Here is an 18,232-nt window from a genome sequence, read left to right on the forward strand (position 1 = left end):
TGTTTTTCTAACTTCTGCATGGATACCTCCAGTGATGGGGAATTCACTTCCTCTCTTGGCCATCTGTTGTTTGGAAAGGTCTGATTATTAAAATATTGGAGCTTAAAGAAGCCCCAGAGATCCTCTGTCCAACGATTCACAAATGTTCCTTTAGCAGCCAAACTCTTTATTTCTCAAAAACATGGTACACAGATCCAAGTGGAGCTGGTTGATTTAAAGCCAGTGCCTCTCCCTCACTACCCCTAGAGAAGCCTCAGATCACTCTTGCAGAATCTTAGGGCTCCAGGGAACACAGTTTGGAAACAAGAGAAACATAAACTCTTTAAGGGTTCTCTTAATCCTAAACTTCCATGACTGAAAGATTCTTTTGAAACATCAACAACCAAACCTCTCCTTGTGGAGTCAAAGATTAACCTGCCATTTAATAATAACTGTCAATCAGATGTGAATTTATGGTGAACAGAGAAGTTTCATATGTAGTACCTCATTTGATCCTCATAAGAATTCTGTAAAGTAGGGATTCTTTTCCCTGTTTTATAGATAAATACACTGAAGCTCTGAGAGGTGATGTGCTTGCCCACAGTTGCACATTCAGAAGGTATCAGGGCCAGAACTTGAGCCCACGTCCCCTCCTAACTCCAAATCCCCTCCTCATCCAACTCTACCCATAGTCTGTGTAGTACCACTGTAGTTCTCTAGCCTCGGGCTTTACAGTGAGGGACCAAGACTTTATCCAAGGCCAGTTGGGTCATAATGTGGACTTGCTGCCTTGGAAGACATTGCATGTTGACTGTCAAGCCCCCTTTTTGTCTTTCCAACTCACAAGGCCCAGTTACAGCTACCAGATTGTCCCTAACACCTTCCTAGCTTGGAAAGCTGAGGTTGACTAGCCAATTAGATCCCTGGGAAGAAGGCCCAAGGACTCTGGCTGCATATACACTGTACCGAAAACAGAGAGTTCACACAGGGAAGAAAAAAATACAAAAAAAAAGGAAGAAAAGAAAAAGTTGCTTTAATTCTTATCACTTATTCAGCTGGGTGTCTTGATGTCATGTGTCTAACAGAGATTCAGTTTAATCTTTCCAAGCAGTTGCCAGACACCTTAGTGTCTCATTTTATAGGATAGAACCTTTTCTTATATATGATTCCACTTAATCCTCATAGCAGTCCTATGAATCATAAGGACTTTCACTCCCATTTCAATGATAAGGTTCAGAGAGGTTAATTAACTTGTTCTATTTGGTCACTTAACAAATGCAGCCAGAGCTTGGGCTCAAACCCTCTGAGTTCTAGTTTGATGGTCTTAACAATAACCTGGTGCAAAGCATTATGGCACAATTTGTATAACTGGGAGCCACTGGATTTCCTCAGCCTAACCTCCAGGGTTGGAAGCCCTTTCCTTACATTAACAAGTCTGCAAGTTAATATCAGTTCACCATCTAGCTTGTCTAAGGAAATGATCTCTGACCCTGAGTAATTTAAAGAATAGCTTCAAAAGAAAGCCAAGTACCACATTCATTAGAACTGTTATTCATGTTATCAATAATCACCTACTAATTCAAGTTATTTGCTCATTGAACACATTGAGTTCCTGTCCTTTGAGAGGCACTGTGCTAAGTACCTACTCAGATCAATTTTGTTGTGAAGTTTTCTGTGATAGTGATGATATATGTAAATTGCCTACTATAGCACCTGGTACCTTAGTAAATGATAACTATTGAGGGAGGGTGAGTAGACTGTATGTACACAGTATATTTATAATCAGATGTATCTGGCTTGGAATCTTAGCTATACGCTAGTTGTGTGACTTTGAGCAAACCACATGTCTGCAGTACTCGTTTCCTCATTTGTAGAGATGGTAGAACAATTGCTACCTTGCAGATGGTTATCAGCACAGAAATTAGGTATAAAGAGCATCTAGTATAATAGCTGAAACATAGAAGATGCTCCGTAAATGGTGGGTCATTATTATCAAGCTTGAGTGCTAAACCACTAAAATCATTTTAAGCTGCCACTAGTTTTTCCTAGAAGCTCATTCATGGGTCCCAAAGATGAATTGTCTTCTTTGAAGACCTTAGCTGTCAGGTGCAATAAAGCAGCAAATATTTCCTAATTGACCTTTCTTTGGGTATGTTCTTCCAGACTAGACATGAGACTATAGGTTTCTACTGAAGATTGCTAAGAAATGATGTTGATTGGATTCTAGTGAGAAAACAGAATCTCAGGTTAGCCTCTGCTCCCTAACCTGTTTTGTGTGTTTCATAACCTGAAACCATGACTTCTCTCTGTTTCTCCAAAACAGCCTAATGCAGCGCCAAATAGGTGTTGAGTGAATGAATATATGTTGAAGGAAACCTGTAGACTGGAACTACTGTTTCCTCAAGTCATCCCTTGATAGCCGTACTATCTGAGCAGGCTGCTTCAAAGGATGGGCATTAGCGGGCTAATTTTCCTATAGGTCTAATCTGATTACAATACCTAACTCTGATCTCTAATGCCCAGCCTTTGAAGCAGCTATGTTGTTGATGCATATACAGTAATTAGGCTTGAGTTCTAAGCAGCTCTCACTAAGGACTGTTAATTAGTATTACAGCCAAACTAAGCTTTCCCTTTTTCTCCTCTTTTTTAGTTCTCTGGCATCTCAGGGAAGGAAAAATCATCAGTATTGACGGCTTCCTTGGTATTTGTACAGTTTAATCCTCATCCCCCCATGCACCCTCATATTCACACACTCACCAACCAAGGCTTTCCTTGATTCCCATTGCCTCCCACCCCAGGGGTTCAGGGTTCAAGCTCCCGGGCCCCTCCCAAAGAGATTCTTTGATGTTCCATGCTTGACCCTGGCTTTTTGTCTCCTACTGGAAAGAATCAGTCCCAGGTATTCTGTGCTACAGAAGGGCTTCAGGCAGGAAATACTCTGGGGTCTGAGGCTCCAGCTAGTCTGTTAGCAGACTAGCTCCTGTGAAGATGTGAGGCACACGCCTGGGAACTAAGATTGCAGTCAAAGGTGGTGATGTGAGGAACTCTAGCATCCTGATGTCTGGTAGGCTTGGAACCTAAAGGAAAAAAGGGTAAATAGGGGGTGTGTGTGTCAAGAACCAACCAAACAGAACAATGTGTCTAGATAGTGTAGACTTCAGACCTGAGCCTATGGCTAAGAAAAAACTCATGACCTTGGTAGTTCTTGAGCTGTGTTGTTCAGCAGTAGTATGGGAGAAGCACTGAAGAAGAGAATTAGAACACCTGGGTTCTAGTCCCATTTCAGCCACATACAGACTGTATGAGCTTGGGGAAGTCAGTTAACTTCTCTGGCCCTCAGATTCCTTGTTGACAAAATAAGTGTCACATTGCCCACACTCTAGGGTAATTGTGAGGGTTAAATGAGGTCATCATCAGGAAAGTTAGAAGCATTATACAAATTCATGTAAGCATTCCTAATAAGGTAAGTAAGACAAAATTTCAGATAATTCTGGATCTGTTAGGGAGAAGATAAATGAGGCACTGGTAGGGGATGAGCTCTGAGGTGATGCTTTAAGTATCCAACTATTTGGAAACCTCCAGGAGAGCATACATATCTGTTCTACCTATGTGGAGGCAGCATCTGGGAGCCTCTGTTATCTGAGCTTAAGGGAGGTAATTTGGAGATCATCTATAATTCTCATTTTATAAAATGAAAATAATGAGAATCCTAAGTCTAATTAATATTTCTCAAACGCCTACTCAAATATCTGAACTGTGTTATATACTAGAGAGGTAAAGATGAATAAGAAGGGAATGGTCCCTGTCTTCAAAAAGTTCTAAGTCTTACAGAGGAGACAGATATGTGCATAGACAAATTCCAGTACAGTGTAATGAGTGCTATAATTGGACAGAGCTACTTAAGATTCAGCAAGATGGTAAGAGAAGAATCACTAGGTCTTCTGTCTGGATGAGTTGGAAGAGGCATCACAGAGGAGGTAGCCTTTCAGTGAAGACTTGAAAGATGAGTAGGTGTTTATCAGATGGAAAGCCTGGGGAGGGAAGAATGCATTCTAGGGAAAGGCAGCTGCCTGTGCAGAGATAGCAGAGATTTAGAGGCATGATGTGTGTGTGTGTGTGTGTGTGTGTGTGTGTGTGTGTGTGTGTGTATGTTCAGCAAACTGTGGGTTTTTCAGAATAGCTAGAACCTAAATTATGAGAAGGCAAATGGTAAGAAATTAGTCTGAGAAAGCAGGTCATAAAGGGCCTGTTTGTGTATAATAATGGCAGTAGGCAGGAATGGCAGTAGAGTGGGAAACTAGCAGGGCCAGGTATTTATTGAATAGAAAACAATAGAGAGGAAGTGGGAGGCAGGAAAAGGGTCAGGGAAAAGAGATGGAACCTGAAGGTGGTGTGGAGAAGGCATGGCTGTCAAAGGCATTCCACCATATGCTGATATGTAATAGTATCCCTTTCCCAGGGTTGTTAGAAGGTACAAACAAGATTATAGCTAGAAAAGAGCTTTGTAAAGTGAAAAATGCTGTTCATGTGAGAGAAATGATTATTACACTGTGTCTTTGGAAAGGCAGTGAGCCTTTCTGAAGATCAAGGCTTTGGAATCAGACTGGCTTTGGAACTTGATCTGCCAATTACTAGCCTTATGATCTTGGACAAGTTCTTCAACCCTTCTGTGACTCACTTTTATTGATTCACAGAATGGGAACAATAATAGTATACACTTTATTGGATTCTTGTGAGAAATAAATGAATTAATATAAGTAACATGCTTAGAAAAGAGTTAATTCATTGTAAGCAGTCAGTAAGTGTTAGATTATTATTCTCTTCCAATGGACAGTGCACTTTTTGCCTCTGTTTCTTTTGAGCAGCTCAATGAAGTAGGGAGTGCACGGAGTGTTATCCCTACCATATAGTTTGTTCCCCTCCTGCTCCCCAGCATTGATGGCCCCTGGGGCTCCTCAAGGGCAGCCCAAGTGCCAGAAATTCTCAGCCCAGCAGAGTCCCAGACTTCACTCAGCCCATCAGTGCTCAGTCTGACCACTGCCTCTGCCCTATCTCCAGGCTTCCGCAACTTGCACGTGGACGACCAGATGGCAATCATTCAGTACTCCTGGATGGGGCTTATGGTGTTTGCCATGGGCTGGCGGTCCTTCACCAATGTCAACTCCAGGATGCTCTACTTTGCCCCTGACCTGGTTTTCAATGAGTAAGTGCTTATGGGTCCAGAACTCACATAAACACAGACCTCGTTGGTGGTGATGATGGTAATGTAAGTAATGGTGAGAGTTGGTTCATTTGACCTTTAGGTGAGGCAGTAGAAGCCCAGCCAGCCTGCTCAATCTGAGGTGGCTTTGTCTGGCTGAAAGGCCAATTGGTAGGAGGGAACAGGGGAAGGCTGTCGCTTTTCCCAATCAAGACTCAATCCTGGTAATTTGGCAGTGCTTCTGACCTGCTTTTACCTTATCTCAGACCCTCATGTCAGGATCCTTTTTCTTCACTCTGAGCAACATAGGGAGTGAACAGAGAGACTCTAGTTGTGAGGGCTGAAGTTCCTTTGGTCCCTTATGCTACCATCAAAAGCTACTGCCAGTCACCATTTGTTGAGAAACTCCTTTGTGCCAGGACCATACTAGATATTTTCCTAATCCTTTCTCATTGAGCACTCATGAGAACTTGATTTCCCCTTTAAAAAAAATTTTTTAATGGATGGGGAAAATTAGGTTCAACAAAATAAAGTGACTTACCCAACAACGTCAAACAGCTAGTGCATGTTGGCAACAGAATTCAAAGTATGGCTCTGTAACTCTTAGCTCTTATACTGCCTCCTGATGGTAAGTGATGAGGAAGTGCAGCTCCATCATTTTCTGGCCATGTGACCTTGGCCCAGCCACTTCCCTTCTCTTAAAAACAGTTTTAATAAATGCTTGCCCTGCCACCGGCTCTATTTACCCTTCATGAATTTGGCCAAGAGCTCAGGGTTTAAAATTGTACTTTCCTCAACTGAAACCTCTATTCTGTTATTTCCTACATCATTGTCTTTGGGTAAGACCCTTACCTTCCCTGATCCGCAGTTTCCTAATCTGTTAATAAAATAAATCTTTCTTAAATGGTTTTGTTATGACAACTAAAATAGGAGCTAGTGGATGTGAAATGTCTGTCCCATAATGGGCAAGAAAAAAAAAAGAAGTACCTTTCCAATACTCTCTTTTCCTAACAATGATAATCTGTTCTGTGTCTGCTATTTGAGGTCCCTTGTGGCATTGTGAATGGAGCTGGCCAGAAAAAATCTTCCCAAGAACTTTGAGCTAGTCTCACCACAGAGAATCCCTTTGGTCAGGAAGGAATTGACCTTCCCTCCCCTTTAGCCCTTTAACCCAGAAGAGCCTTAAAATAAAATCTACAGTCCAGTGGTTCCTTCCAGTACAGCAGTGCCATATGGGGGAAAATAAGCGTCCCCAGCTGCCCTCTTCCAACTCAGCCAGCTCTGGTAGCGAGAAGCTAAGAATAACCATTGAGCTTTTGGCACAACCTGCTTTGTGGTTTCCAGATCTCCAAAGAGTTACCTATGATGCCATCTTCTGGAGCAGGCCTTAAAAAGCCCTCTTCCTGTTCATCTCTCAACCCACCCTCTTGCTGCCCTCCAGCGATTAAGTCAACTACTGGGCACCTGCACTACCCTCCCCATCCAGAGCCTGAAGACCTTTGAACCTTTGCAAGGTGATAATTGGCTATTTTCTAAATCTTCATTTCCTTTTCCACATCTGTGTAAATATGTGACACCCTACCTCAGCTATCTGGTCCACTTCCATGTACCTCATCAAAAGGTACCACAGGATTCCCCACAGAGTCAGGGTCCTATATCAAGCCCCAGGGCTCCTGAAACAGCAGACCCCCTTCCTCTTATAGGAACCCGCCATGTTAGAGCTCTTAAAGTCCCTAGAATCATCTAAACCAATGTTTCTTAACAGGGATGCTGTTGACATTTTTCATCTTTTAGCACATTCCTGCATATTGGAATGTGTTTAACTGCCCTGGTACCTGCCCACTAAATACCAAATAGGATCCTAGTAACTGTGACAGCCCAAACTGCCCCCACACATTTCTAGCACCCACTAAGGGAGCAGTACCTCTCCAGTTAAAAGCCACCAGTTGCTGCTAGCCTCCTCAAGGTACCAATGGGGAAACGGAGGTCCAAAGAAAAAGACAGGGACTCTGGGCCAACCCATTTGCTGACCTCTCTGACACCAAACCCTGTCATCAACCCTGCTTTCTTCTTTTCTCCTCCTCTCTTTGTGGAGAACACAGTTTGTGAGGGTAATGGACCTGAACCCTAGCTGTGTGACCTTGGGTAAATTACTGAACTTCTCTGAGACTTATTCTCCTCATCTGTAGAATAGTGAATAGAATCATAATGGCACTTTCCATTTTTTGAGCAATTACTATGTGCCAGGCACTGTGCTCCATCATTTATTTCCAATGTTCGTCTCCCCACTTCTCCATTCTCTTTTAATCCCACCTACTTCTGCTCACCTCCTGAATTCCATTCCTGCCCCTTGCTTTCTACCTTCTGCACTCTATTCCTTTCTTTCCTCCTCAGGTCTTATTCCTTTTCCCTTTGAATTCCTTCCCTTGCCTTTCTCCCCTCCTTTCTACACCTTCTCTGTTCCTGGGGTCTGCAGCAGTATTAGAGCAATCCTTCATGTCAGGATTACAATTTCAATGGTAAAAATACTGCAGTGTTGTCATCAACAGAGGCTTGGAAGCACAGACAGACCAGAGCAAGGCCATGCCCTAAGGCTCAGCAAATCTTACTTAAAAATTCCTTAGGGCGAAAGAGCTTGGAGCAGCATTGTTTTGGTCAGTTGACTTGTGATACTATCTAAATGCTTCATTTTTCCAGTTGGGTTCCAGCCTGCATCGAATATTTCTACATTATCTGCCCCTTCCTTTCCCTCTTTCTCTACCATCCAAGATCTCTCTGAGATAGGGTGCTGAGCTTCCACCCAGCCAGTACCAGGCCTGCTCAGCCTGTGAACAAGGCTAGTGGTTTGGGGACCAAAATGTCAAACCACAGGCTTCAGACCCAATCTGGGAGGGCTTTTTCCTCACCACTTAAGTGAGTGTCAAATTCCCTTTCCTTTCTCCACAAGATATAAAATCAATTTCTCTCTCTCCCTCTCCTCTTTGTCTCTCTCTCTCTCTCTCTCTCTCTCTCTCTCTCTCTCTCTCTCTCTCACACACACACACACACACACATAGACACAGACACAGACACACACACAATTTCTGAAGTGCTGAAAACCAGGAAGGTTTGCTAGCAGGAGGATGCTGTATCTTCTCTTATGGGCTTGTCATGGCCAGTCATGGAACAGAGAGGTTGCTCCCCTCGAGAATCTGTCCAAGCCTTGGTCACTTCCCTATATAATTTATAGGTGATAATGTGATGATGTTTTCACAAGTCACTATAATAAAAGCAGCTCACACGTGTTTATAACTCCCAAACTGTGATAAGGAACAGCCAGTATATGAGGGAGTAGGCTCCGCTTCAGCAGGGGACATTTAGATTTGACATTCAGAAATATTTTCTGGCTGATTTGATAAGCATTGGAACTCATTTAAAGGGACAATGGGGAATCTCCTTTTCTGGGAGTTTTTAAAGAAATGATTAAATTTCTAATATGGGAAGTGTGGTCACTTGGGAATCCTGATGTCCTTATTTTAAGACTTGATTTCTAAGGCCTGTCTCCTAGAAATCCTCCAAGTTTGAATGTCTGGGAGGCAGGTTCTGGCTCTGGCTGCAGCTGAGATTTTAGGACTAGTCAGGGAGACCATGTGCCAGTCCCATTGTATTCATTTGGTTAGGCTTTCCTGTCCTTGTGCCAGGAAACAGGAGGACCACGGGGACCTGGAATTTCCATGTGGTAATCTATATCCTGGCCAGGCAAGATGAGTAGTTATCAGGATATCATGATTTTGGAGAAAAAAGAACAACTTTGTTCCTGTCACTGAAGCACCAGCAAGAGAAACAGCAAGCTCTTCTTGGAGAACTTGGAAAGGGGAGGGCAACCACAGATATTCTCTCTGGGTTTATTGTAAGCCTTTCCTTACTCCTCTTTTTTTCTCTGTGCTTCCTTCCCAGGTACCGCATGCACAAGTCCCGGATGTACAGCCAGTGTGTCCGAATGAGGCACCTCTCTCAAGAATTTGGATGGCTCCAAATCACCCCCCAGGAATTTCTGTGCATGAAGGCTCTGCTGCTCTTTAGCATTAGTAAGTGCCTGGAAGGGCAGAGAATGCCCCTAGGGGCATAGGGGATCAGAGGGAAGCTGCTTTTTTTCATTAAAGGATTATTGGGAAGAAGCCAGCTCCTGAACATTTCCCTTCTTCTTTCACCTTCCCTCCTCCACTCTCCCTTAGCATCCTTTTTCCTAACAAGGATGAATTTCATGGCTAGAGACCAATTTCTTTGCTATAATTCAACCTCCATTAGATCCCCACCTACCCCCAATCTCTTTCTGGTACAAGGCCTTTTTGTCTGGTTTTAGCAGGTCTCTGAATTTTTCCATAGCTTCTACCATAGAAACAGGCAAGGACCACCTTATATGTCTTGTAAGGCAGAAGGGATTGCCTCCTGGAAGGAATTTCCTCTTCTGCCAAAAAGAGAAGTTCTGTGTAAGCAACTCAGAAAGGGCTTATTTGGCAGCCAAGGAATATTTCTTTAATGTCTCTTCTAAGCAGAGTGCTTAGCCTCTATGAGGGAGAAAGGAGACAAAATTTGATATTCAAGACCATGTGTTTTAATTTTCTAATTCAGAGCCAGACTGTGAACAGCGTAAAACCATAGGTCCTAAGAAATGTGTAGATGAGAAGTCTAGAGAATGGAAAAGCTCCTTAAATTTTATTTACTTGATACCCTACACACTGGGTCCAGCTAGCCTTTTCCCTAAGACCTTCCTAGCAGACTTCCTAAAGGTCCCAGGCATATAGGCCTCAAGTGACAGGAAACCAAGTAGATGGTTCTCTCCCTGTGGGGGTGGGGGTCAAGTTTGTGGTCAGAAAACTTGGTGCTTTATCTAATGCTCCTTCGTGGGCATGCTTCCCCTCCCCATTCTGTCTTCATCCCACATCAGTTCCAGTGGATGGGCTGAAAAATCAAAAATTCTTTGATGAACTTCGAATGAACTACATCAAGGAACTTGATCGTATCATTGCATGCAAGAGAAAAAATCCCACATCCTGCTCAAGGCGCTTCTACCAGCTCACCAAGCTCCTGGACTCTGTGCAGCCTGTAAGCAAACGATGGAGGGTGCTTTGTCAGGGAGAGCAGCCTGATAGAGCCAAGTGATAATATGCTCTTCTAAGGTCTGGCACCACCTGTTCGGAGGTGCTTCCATTCCCCTCTGGCTTTGAGTGTGGTCCAGGAAGAAAATTCAATGAAGAAGAAAGGAACACAGGTCACAGTGTCCCAGCTGGATGTTGTGAAAGAGGTGGAGGAGTTGAGAACAGAGCAGTTGGGATTCAGAGAAGGGGCTTAGAGTAGATAAGTTCTCTACGCAGACAAAACAGACCTGGATGTTTTCCCCCTCTTCCTCGAGTCATGTGCGTTTGTGTGTGTGTATGAGAGAGCGAGTGTGTGTGTGTGTGTGTATGTGTGTGTGTCTATGCTGAGGAAACGGAACACGCAGTCTTGAGTCAGAGAGCTTGCAATGGTGTAAGAGATCTCTTGGGAGCCTTCGATGACTCCCTGGAGACAATTTAGTGCACATGTGTGTGTACGCACATGTGCGCGCGCACACACACACACACACACACACACACACACGGAGGCCCAAGGACATGGAAGGAAAGAGGAGGAAATCAAAGAATGTGGGGATAGACCCTGACAAGAAGCCAACTCCTTGTCAACCCTGTTTTCTCCCTCTCTTATTGTCCTCCTGCAGATTGCACGAGAGCTGCATCAATTCACTTTTGACCTGCTAATCAAGTCCCACATGGTGAGCGTGGACTTTCCAGAAATGATGGCAGAGATCATCTCTGTGCAAGTGCCCAAGATCCTTTCCGGGAAAGTCAAGCCCATCTATTTTCACACGCAGTGAAGCTTTGGAAGCCCCCATTTCCTCACCCCCACCCCACTCCCTTTCTCAGAAATCTTCTGCCTGTTTTAACTCTGCACTACTTCTCTGCAGTGCCTTGGGGAATTTCCTCTATTGATGTACAGTCTGTCATGAAGATGTTCTTGAGTTCTATTTGCTAGGCTTTTTTTTTTTTCTCTTTTCCTCCTTTCTTTTCTTTGCCTCCCTATCTGACCCTCCATGGCACTTTCAACCTCTGCTCCCCGTTGTGGCCCTTATCTGTGTTTTGAATGCTGTTGTATTTCTTTAAATCTGTGATGATCCTGTGGCACAGTGTCAAGTTGTGCTTGTTTATAGCACTGCACTGTATACCAGCCATGCAAACGTTTACTCACCTAATGCCACGTGAAGTTTAGAGAGGTAAGAGTATCTGGGAAAACAAAAGACAAACAAACAAACAAAAACAAAAAAAAATTGCTAGGGTTTTGCCTCTTAAAAAATATAAAAACAAACAACAATCCCTGAAGAGACCAACAGTAACTAGAATAAAGTGAAAATTGCAAGCCCATGGGGAGTCACTGCTTTCTTTCCCCAAACCCTCTCTCCCTGGGAGACTGTATTTTCTGCCAATGGCTATTGCCATTAGAGGGCAGGGTGACACCAGAGCTGACGTGGATGGGAGGCAGATTTAAGAGAGGACAGAGAGGACAAATGGATCACCAGTACCTGCCCAGAGCCTTGGCTCCTGAGGGCTAGACTGCTCAACTGCAGCACAGTTCATGGTACTGAAAAGTGTACTTCTGGTTTGAAAACTTGTCTGTATGGCCTCCCCCCACCAGTCCCTTTCTCTCTCATCCTCTGCCTCCACCCTCAAATTGACTTTCAGTAGCTTTTCTAAGAGCTTTGAACTGAATGTTCTCTTTAGCCAAAACTTGGCCACTTCCACTGAAGAATCAGACCAGCAAGAGGGAGAGGGAGATCTGACCTTTTGTAAGTCACCATTCCGATCCAGGTCTGCTTTCCCATTTGTGGCCCAGGGAAAAGCTTGGGGCTGCAGTCAGAGGAAAAGGAAGTGGTGGCTTGACTGTTTTCCTACTTAGGACACTGAAGATTTGATCCCTCTTTGCCCTTATCTTTAAAAGATCTGAATGTTTTCTGCCTGACTCCATACAGCTACAAGCATAATCCACCCTCCCTTCAGTGTTTTGTGGGCCTGAACTTCACCAGGCTGCATTACATCCACAGTGGTGAAGCTTGTCCACTTCCTTGGGCATGTTCACAGACTCTCTGCTAAGAACTCCCACCACTAAGAAGGCTAGCAAGCCAGCAGTCTCAATGTCTATCTCTAGATGCCAGTAGGCTCAAAGACTTCTTAGAAAATGTCTCTCATCAACTATCAGATCTCTGGAGCCCTTAGACAAACTGGAAAGAAGGCATCAACGGGATTGGACAAGCTGAGCGTCTTGCTCTTGTCCCCCAGAGATGACACCTTCCCACAAAATGGAGAAATGCCGACTTCCACCTTCAGAGCAGCTAAAGGGGCTACCCAGATCAGGGTTGAAGAGAAAACTCAATTACTAAGGTGGGAAGAATGAAGGCACTAGAACCAGAAACTCTGTAAATGCTCTCCTTGCCACCCAGCATATCCACCTGCAGAAGTCATGGGAAGAAGAGAGAAGAAACCAAGAGAAGACTGACTACTAAAGTAAAAGTCTTCAGAAGCAAAGTCTAAAGCCAGATGGGCACCATCTGGTGAGTTTACTCATCATCCTCCTCTGCTGCTGATTCTGGGCTCTGACATTGGCCATACTCACTCAGACTCCCCACCTTTGTTGCTGCCTTTCAGCCAGAGGAAGCTGAAAGATTGAGACTACAGAACCATGGCCTCCGTTGGAAAGGTTGGTGTGGCTCCAATGGGCTGCCACCCATGAACTCGGTGTGTTCCTGGGATACTGGTTTCATATAGTCCTTTGGCACACCTCTGTTCTGTTGAACAGAGTCGCGAGTACAGGGGAATGTCCACCTACTTTCTCATCTTGGCCACTGCCTCCTCACTTAGCTCTTAAATTCATCTGCTAAACAAGAAATGGCCAGTCACCAAGCAGCCCATTTCAGTTGGTTCACTCTACTTGTCGTTGAGAAGATAGTTTCTGAGTGACATGATATGATCTACATGGGTTTCCTCCCCTGATTTCTGTTGATATTAATAGCCAAATGAACTTGCAAAAGAGCTTCTTTAAATAACAAGGGAGAGGGGAACCTAAGATGGGTGTTATACCAATCCAAGACTGCTGGACAGAACTAAAGCTGACAGGTTCTGTTTCTGGGGTAGGATAGAAAACTTCTGTTTTTCTTTGTTATGACACCATTTGGCTTATGTAGGGTCACAGGATCACTTTTAGCTGTTTTAAAGAGAAAAAATTCACTACTTTTTCATTTAAACTAGGTTACCTTTTAATAGTTCCTTTACATCTGTTTTGAAATGATTCTCATCTTTTGTGGTGCATGGATTCAATTATATCATTCTAATACCTCTCCTTGTAAATATTAGATGGTCTCCTTTCTATTTCTCTGGCTATCAAGTTTTTCATCTTTATGGATTTCCCAATTGTGACTCTTGTCTTTATGAATATATGTTTTTCATCTGTGAAAGCCAAAATTCAGTGAAACGGCAGTGTAATTAAAAACAGCAACAACTGGATTACTCCGAATTTCCGAATGGCAAGACTAGGGAAAAATGGCCTAAACAAGAATTTAGGCCTACTGTTTTTGCACTGGGGTTTCAGTGAGCAAAGGAGATTTTAGCTTGGCTTTATCTCCCACAGATGAAAGGGGGATTATTTTTTTCTTTTGGCCATTGTTGTTCCAGCCAGTGTAATTGACAGAAGTCTCATTTTGCATGCACTCTGCTCTGCAAACAAAGTTGATGTAGTTGGTACACTGTGCTCACCCTTGAAGGATCGGCAACTCACACCCACACAACTGGTGAGCTTAAAGATGAGGATCACTCACCAGACAAGCGACGGGGACTATCTCCAAAAAGGTTTGCAGTGCTCAATGGGGATGGAGAGTGAGGAAGAGAAAAAGAAGAAGCACCAGGGAGAAGGCCCCATCTGTGTTTGGCAGCAGACAGCAGCCAGAGTCACAAACTCTGTGGTCAAAGAAAAGAGTCGTGTGGCAGTTTCAGCTCTTGTTCATTGGGCAGCTTGCCCAGGCCTGGCCTCTGAGTTGAAACGGGGGTTGGGTTCTTTGTTCCATAGCTTTTCTATGCCACAGACAGTATCTTTGTTCTTGGAGAGTTCATTATTTTTTTAATGAGAAAGGGGTTTTTTTGAAGGATTCTGTCATATATCTTAAAGAAAATCAGTAATACATATATTTTTATATATGTTCACTGGCACTAAAATATGGGGGGAAAAAAGCTTCACTCTGTCCTCTGGGTAGTTGCTGAGGTGACTGTCCAGGTTGAGAAATAATGTGCTGATGCTACAGTCCCTCTCTGTTCATACTCTACTTCTAAATACATATATACATATATAGCAAGAAGTATTCTATTTGTACTTTAAGAGGAAATAGGCCCACCATTCACATGATACTGACACTACACAAGTGACCTAACTTTAAGCATCAAGTAGCTTCTGTTTGTTTCATTAGGCAGAGCACAGACATGGCCTTTCTTTCTCCCTTGATATTCGGCATGGCTCAAAAGCCCAAGCCACTCCCTCTGTCCCTTCCCAGTCTTGTGCTAAGGTTGCATTTCATGAGACTCTCTTCAGACAGCCCAGTAAGTATCCCTGCATGGTCCCTACATGGCCCTGGAAAAACAAGAGGTTGACTACTAATTATCTTATGCCAGTTGCCCAGGTGAGAGGGCACTGGGCCAAGGGGGTGGCCGTCATGCTCAACCACATGTAGGGGCTCATGGGAACCAGGAATGCTAAAACACAAGATCCAATCCCAAACTTAAAGTCAAAATAAGCCATTTAGCATGTGCAATTTCTTATAAAAGGATATTTCTACCCTTGCTGCCTTTTATAGGCAGGTCTGTTCTCACCACTAATCTCTTTGAAAATCTGTGAAAGCAGTTTTAAAAAACAAAGAGATGAGAGCATCGCATTACGTAACCAAAGATTACACTGTATCTGCTAAAATACCAAAATTTTTAAGGGCAGGGAGGGAGCAAGCATTAGTGCCTCTTTGGTAACCTATCCAAAGACAGACTAAAGGATTTTGCTGGTGACTGACTTATAAGAGTTTTGTGGGGTTTCCCCCACAATATACACGTTTAGAAGAGTGGAAGATAACTTTGAAAAGAAAGGGATTATGGGTCCTTCAGTAAGTGATTTTTTATAAGCAGAACTAGCTTTCCTTTTCTGTTGTAGTTGCTGAGCAAATTCTTAAAGCTCCATCATTGCATGGTTAGAAGTGGAGCTGTCTTGGCCATTGTGTTTGCTAGTGCCAATGTTAACTTATCTGAAGATGTGAAGCCCTTGCTGATAAGAGGAGCATTTAAAGGACTAGATTTTGCACTAGAAGGACAGCAGGCAGTAATCCTCATTTCTGCCCACTTTGAATGGCACAAAAAAGTTCTCTGTGGTTTAAGGCAGAAGGTTGAAATATATTGTAAATGAGTATTTGTATCCATGTTTCAAAATTGAATTATATATATAGATATAATGTGTTCTGATAGCTTTACCTTTCTCTGCACCTTTATATTTGGTTCCAGGTCATAATTGATACCATGTATTTGTGAGAGAGGCCAAAGCTACGTTTTGGAAGCTCTCTCAGAATGGAAAAGACACTTGGGTTGATCAGATAGCCAAGAGATCTCTGCTCCTATTGAGGCCTGACCCACAGGCCTTGCAAAGGAGCAGAGGGGGGAAAAGCGTAAGGTACATGATGTGTTGCACTTTACTAGCCCAAGACAGATGAATGTGTAAAGGGTGGTGAAGTCTCATTGGAACTGACTGGGATTTACCATAGGGAAGGCCCAGACTTGGGGCCAAAGGCCCACCCAAGCAATTAGCCAGTGACCCTCTAATGGGACCTGTGCAGTTGGAAGAAGGAAGGATATTTTTTGTTCTTCGCCATCCCTGTGAGAAAAGGGCAGTTTCCTGCACTTGGGAACCTGGAGCAAGTGCTCCATTTCAAACAATTCACTCACCTGCAACTGAGGTGCTCTTGCTACTGGGTGTCTATTCTGGTTTTGGATACGTTCTGTAAAGATTTTGACAATGAAAATGTGTTTTTCTTTGTTAAAAAATTTATCAGTGTACTAGAAGTAGTTTATCTGTAGGTACAGGTCCATCTCTGCTCACAGGTAAGGGTGTTTTTCTTCAATTAAGAGACTGACACTGGGGTCTGTTGCCCAGAGCCTCCCAACCCTTAACCATTTCTAGGTGAAGGCAGAAAAATCCACAATTAGTCACTCCTCCAAAGACACTTCAGCTGAGGTAACAAACCATTCGGAATGTTCCCACTCCAAAAATAAGTGGTAAATATTGTAATTTAGCAGGCAGAGTCTTAAAGGGAAAAGCAGCCTTTGACTCATCTTTGATTTCTCCCCATTAGATTTGGCCAGAAAATAGATCATATGTATGGGTTGGTTTCCAACCCCAATTCAGTAGAGTGGGAGTGCTGATTCCTTTCCTTATCCCACTTGTCTCAGCTTTTTATAGAATTAAATGAGAAGCTACCATCTGAGTGGTCTTTGTGGCCTAAAACAGTTTGCATCTGCACTACTTAAAAAGGCTGGCACATAGCTACAGGTTCCATTGGCCACCAAAGACTGGAGCCCACACATATGTCCCAAAGGAAAGGAAATTCTGGAATGCTGCTGCTTCTCTGGTGGTACCCTCCTGGGCTGATGCTTCACATTTTGGAACTCTCTTCCCTGAGCATTTACATAGACCAGGCCTGCAGTCTCTCCCAACCTTAGCCCTTGGTGCTAACTGTCCGGCAGTGAAGTGCATGTGGGGTTGTCCTATCCCATAAGCCACTCAGGTGCTGAGAGTAGCCACCATTGGGATGACCCAAACTAAAAAGAGAGTCCCCTCCCACCACTCAGTGACACTTTTCTGCTTTCCCCTAGACTGGAACATTGATTAGGGAGTGCCTTGGACATGACATTCTTGTGCTGTCCTTGAGATTCATTTGGCAGCAGGAGGGAGCAGACTATGTAACCAGATGTAAGAATTATTTTTTTATGTTGAGGGAAAAAATTAAAAAGAAAAAAAGCATCATATAAAAGGTTTTTTTTCAAAGAAACATTAATTTTGCTTGAAACTTCTTTCGATGGGGCTTCAGTTCTCACAGCGGCACTTGGCCTCCACTGGGCAGCAGGACCAGCCCAAAGCGCTAGTGTTCTATTCACTTTTTGTAATCTTGGAATCTTTTGTTGCTCTAAATACAATTAAAAATGGCAGAAACTTGTTTGTTGGAATACATGTGTGACTCTGGGTTTGTCTCTGTCTCTGCTTTCAGAAATGTCATCCATTGAGTAAAATATTGCCTTGCTGGTCTGCCAGCTAAAACTTGGCCACAGCCCCTGTTGTGGCTGCAAGCTCAAGTTATTGTTAACAAAGAGACCCAAGAAAAGCTGCTAATGTCCTCTTATCACCGTTGTTAATTTGTTAAAACATAAAACAATCTAAAATTTCAGATGAATGTCATCAGAGTTCTTTTAATTAGCTCTTTTTATTGGCTGTCTTTATTGAAGTCGAATTGGTATCATGCCCAGTGGCTTTTTAATGCTACTTTGATTTTAATATATTTAAAAAAATCTTTGTACAGGGGTTATAAATTTGTCCTGTGTTGGCCTTAGCATAGTTTGACCTGGGACCACCAAAATATCAAAAGGTCTGGGCTAGAAAGCACAGATGGACACTGGCCACCCATTACAACTTCTCATCAAAAAGCCTGAGTTTGTCAACCAGGAGAAAGCTATACAAAACCCAGCTGTTCACCCTCATTCTCATCCTCGTGGGAGCATAAAATGGGTGGGGGCTTCACTGCCCTGTTCTTGCCAAGCTTCCGGTAAAGAATGGGCATGTTCACACCCTCACTGGTTTTGAGGACCTATATCGTCCTTGACCATCAAGGTAAAATCCGAGCCAGCCTTCTTTAGGGTTTGCAAAAGTTCAAGCAAAGCCCACTCCTGTTTCCTCTCAGTGTGAATACTTAAT

The 18,232-nt window shown here is 43.4% G+C and overlaps 1 protein-coding gene across 1 annotated transcript in view; it reads left to right on the forward strand.

Moving 5' to 3' along the window:
- Nucleotides 1-17,664, forward strand: part of AR (androgen receptor) — a 170,263-nt gene extending 152,599 nt beyond the window's left edge. Inside the window, exons 5-8 of the mRNA XM_079909806.1 lie at nt 5,038-5,182; nt 9,116-9,246; nt 10,107-10,264; nt 10,917-17,664. Coding sequence (XP_079765932.1) covers nt 5,038-5,182; nt 9,116-9,246; nt 10,107-10,264; nt 10,917-11,072 — 590 coding nt within the window. The 3' untranslated portion in view covers nt 11,073-17,664. The remainder of the gene's footprint in view (nt 1-5,037; nt 5,183-9,115; nt 9,247-10,106; nt 10,265-10,916) is intronic.
- The last annotated feature ends 568 nt before the right edge of the window (nt 17,665-18,232 follow it).

Source organism: Stenella coeruleoalba (genome assembly GCF_951394435.1).
Source record: "Stenella coeruleoalba genome assembly, chromosome: X".
NCBI classification, from domain to species: domain Eukaryota; kingdom Metazoa; phylum Chordata; class Mammalia; order Artiodactyla; family Delphinidae; genus Stenella; species Stenella coeruleoalba.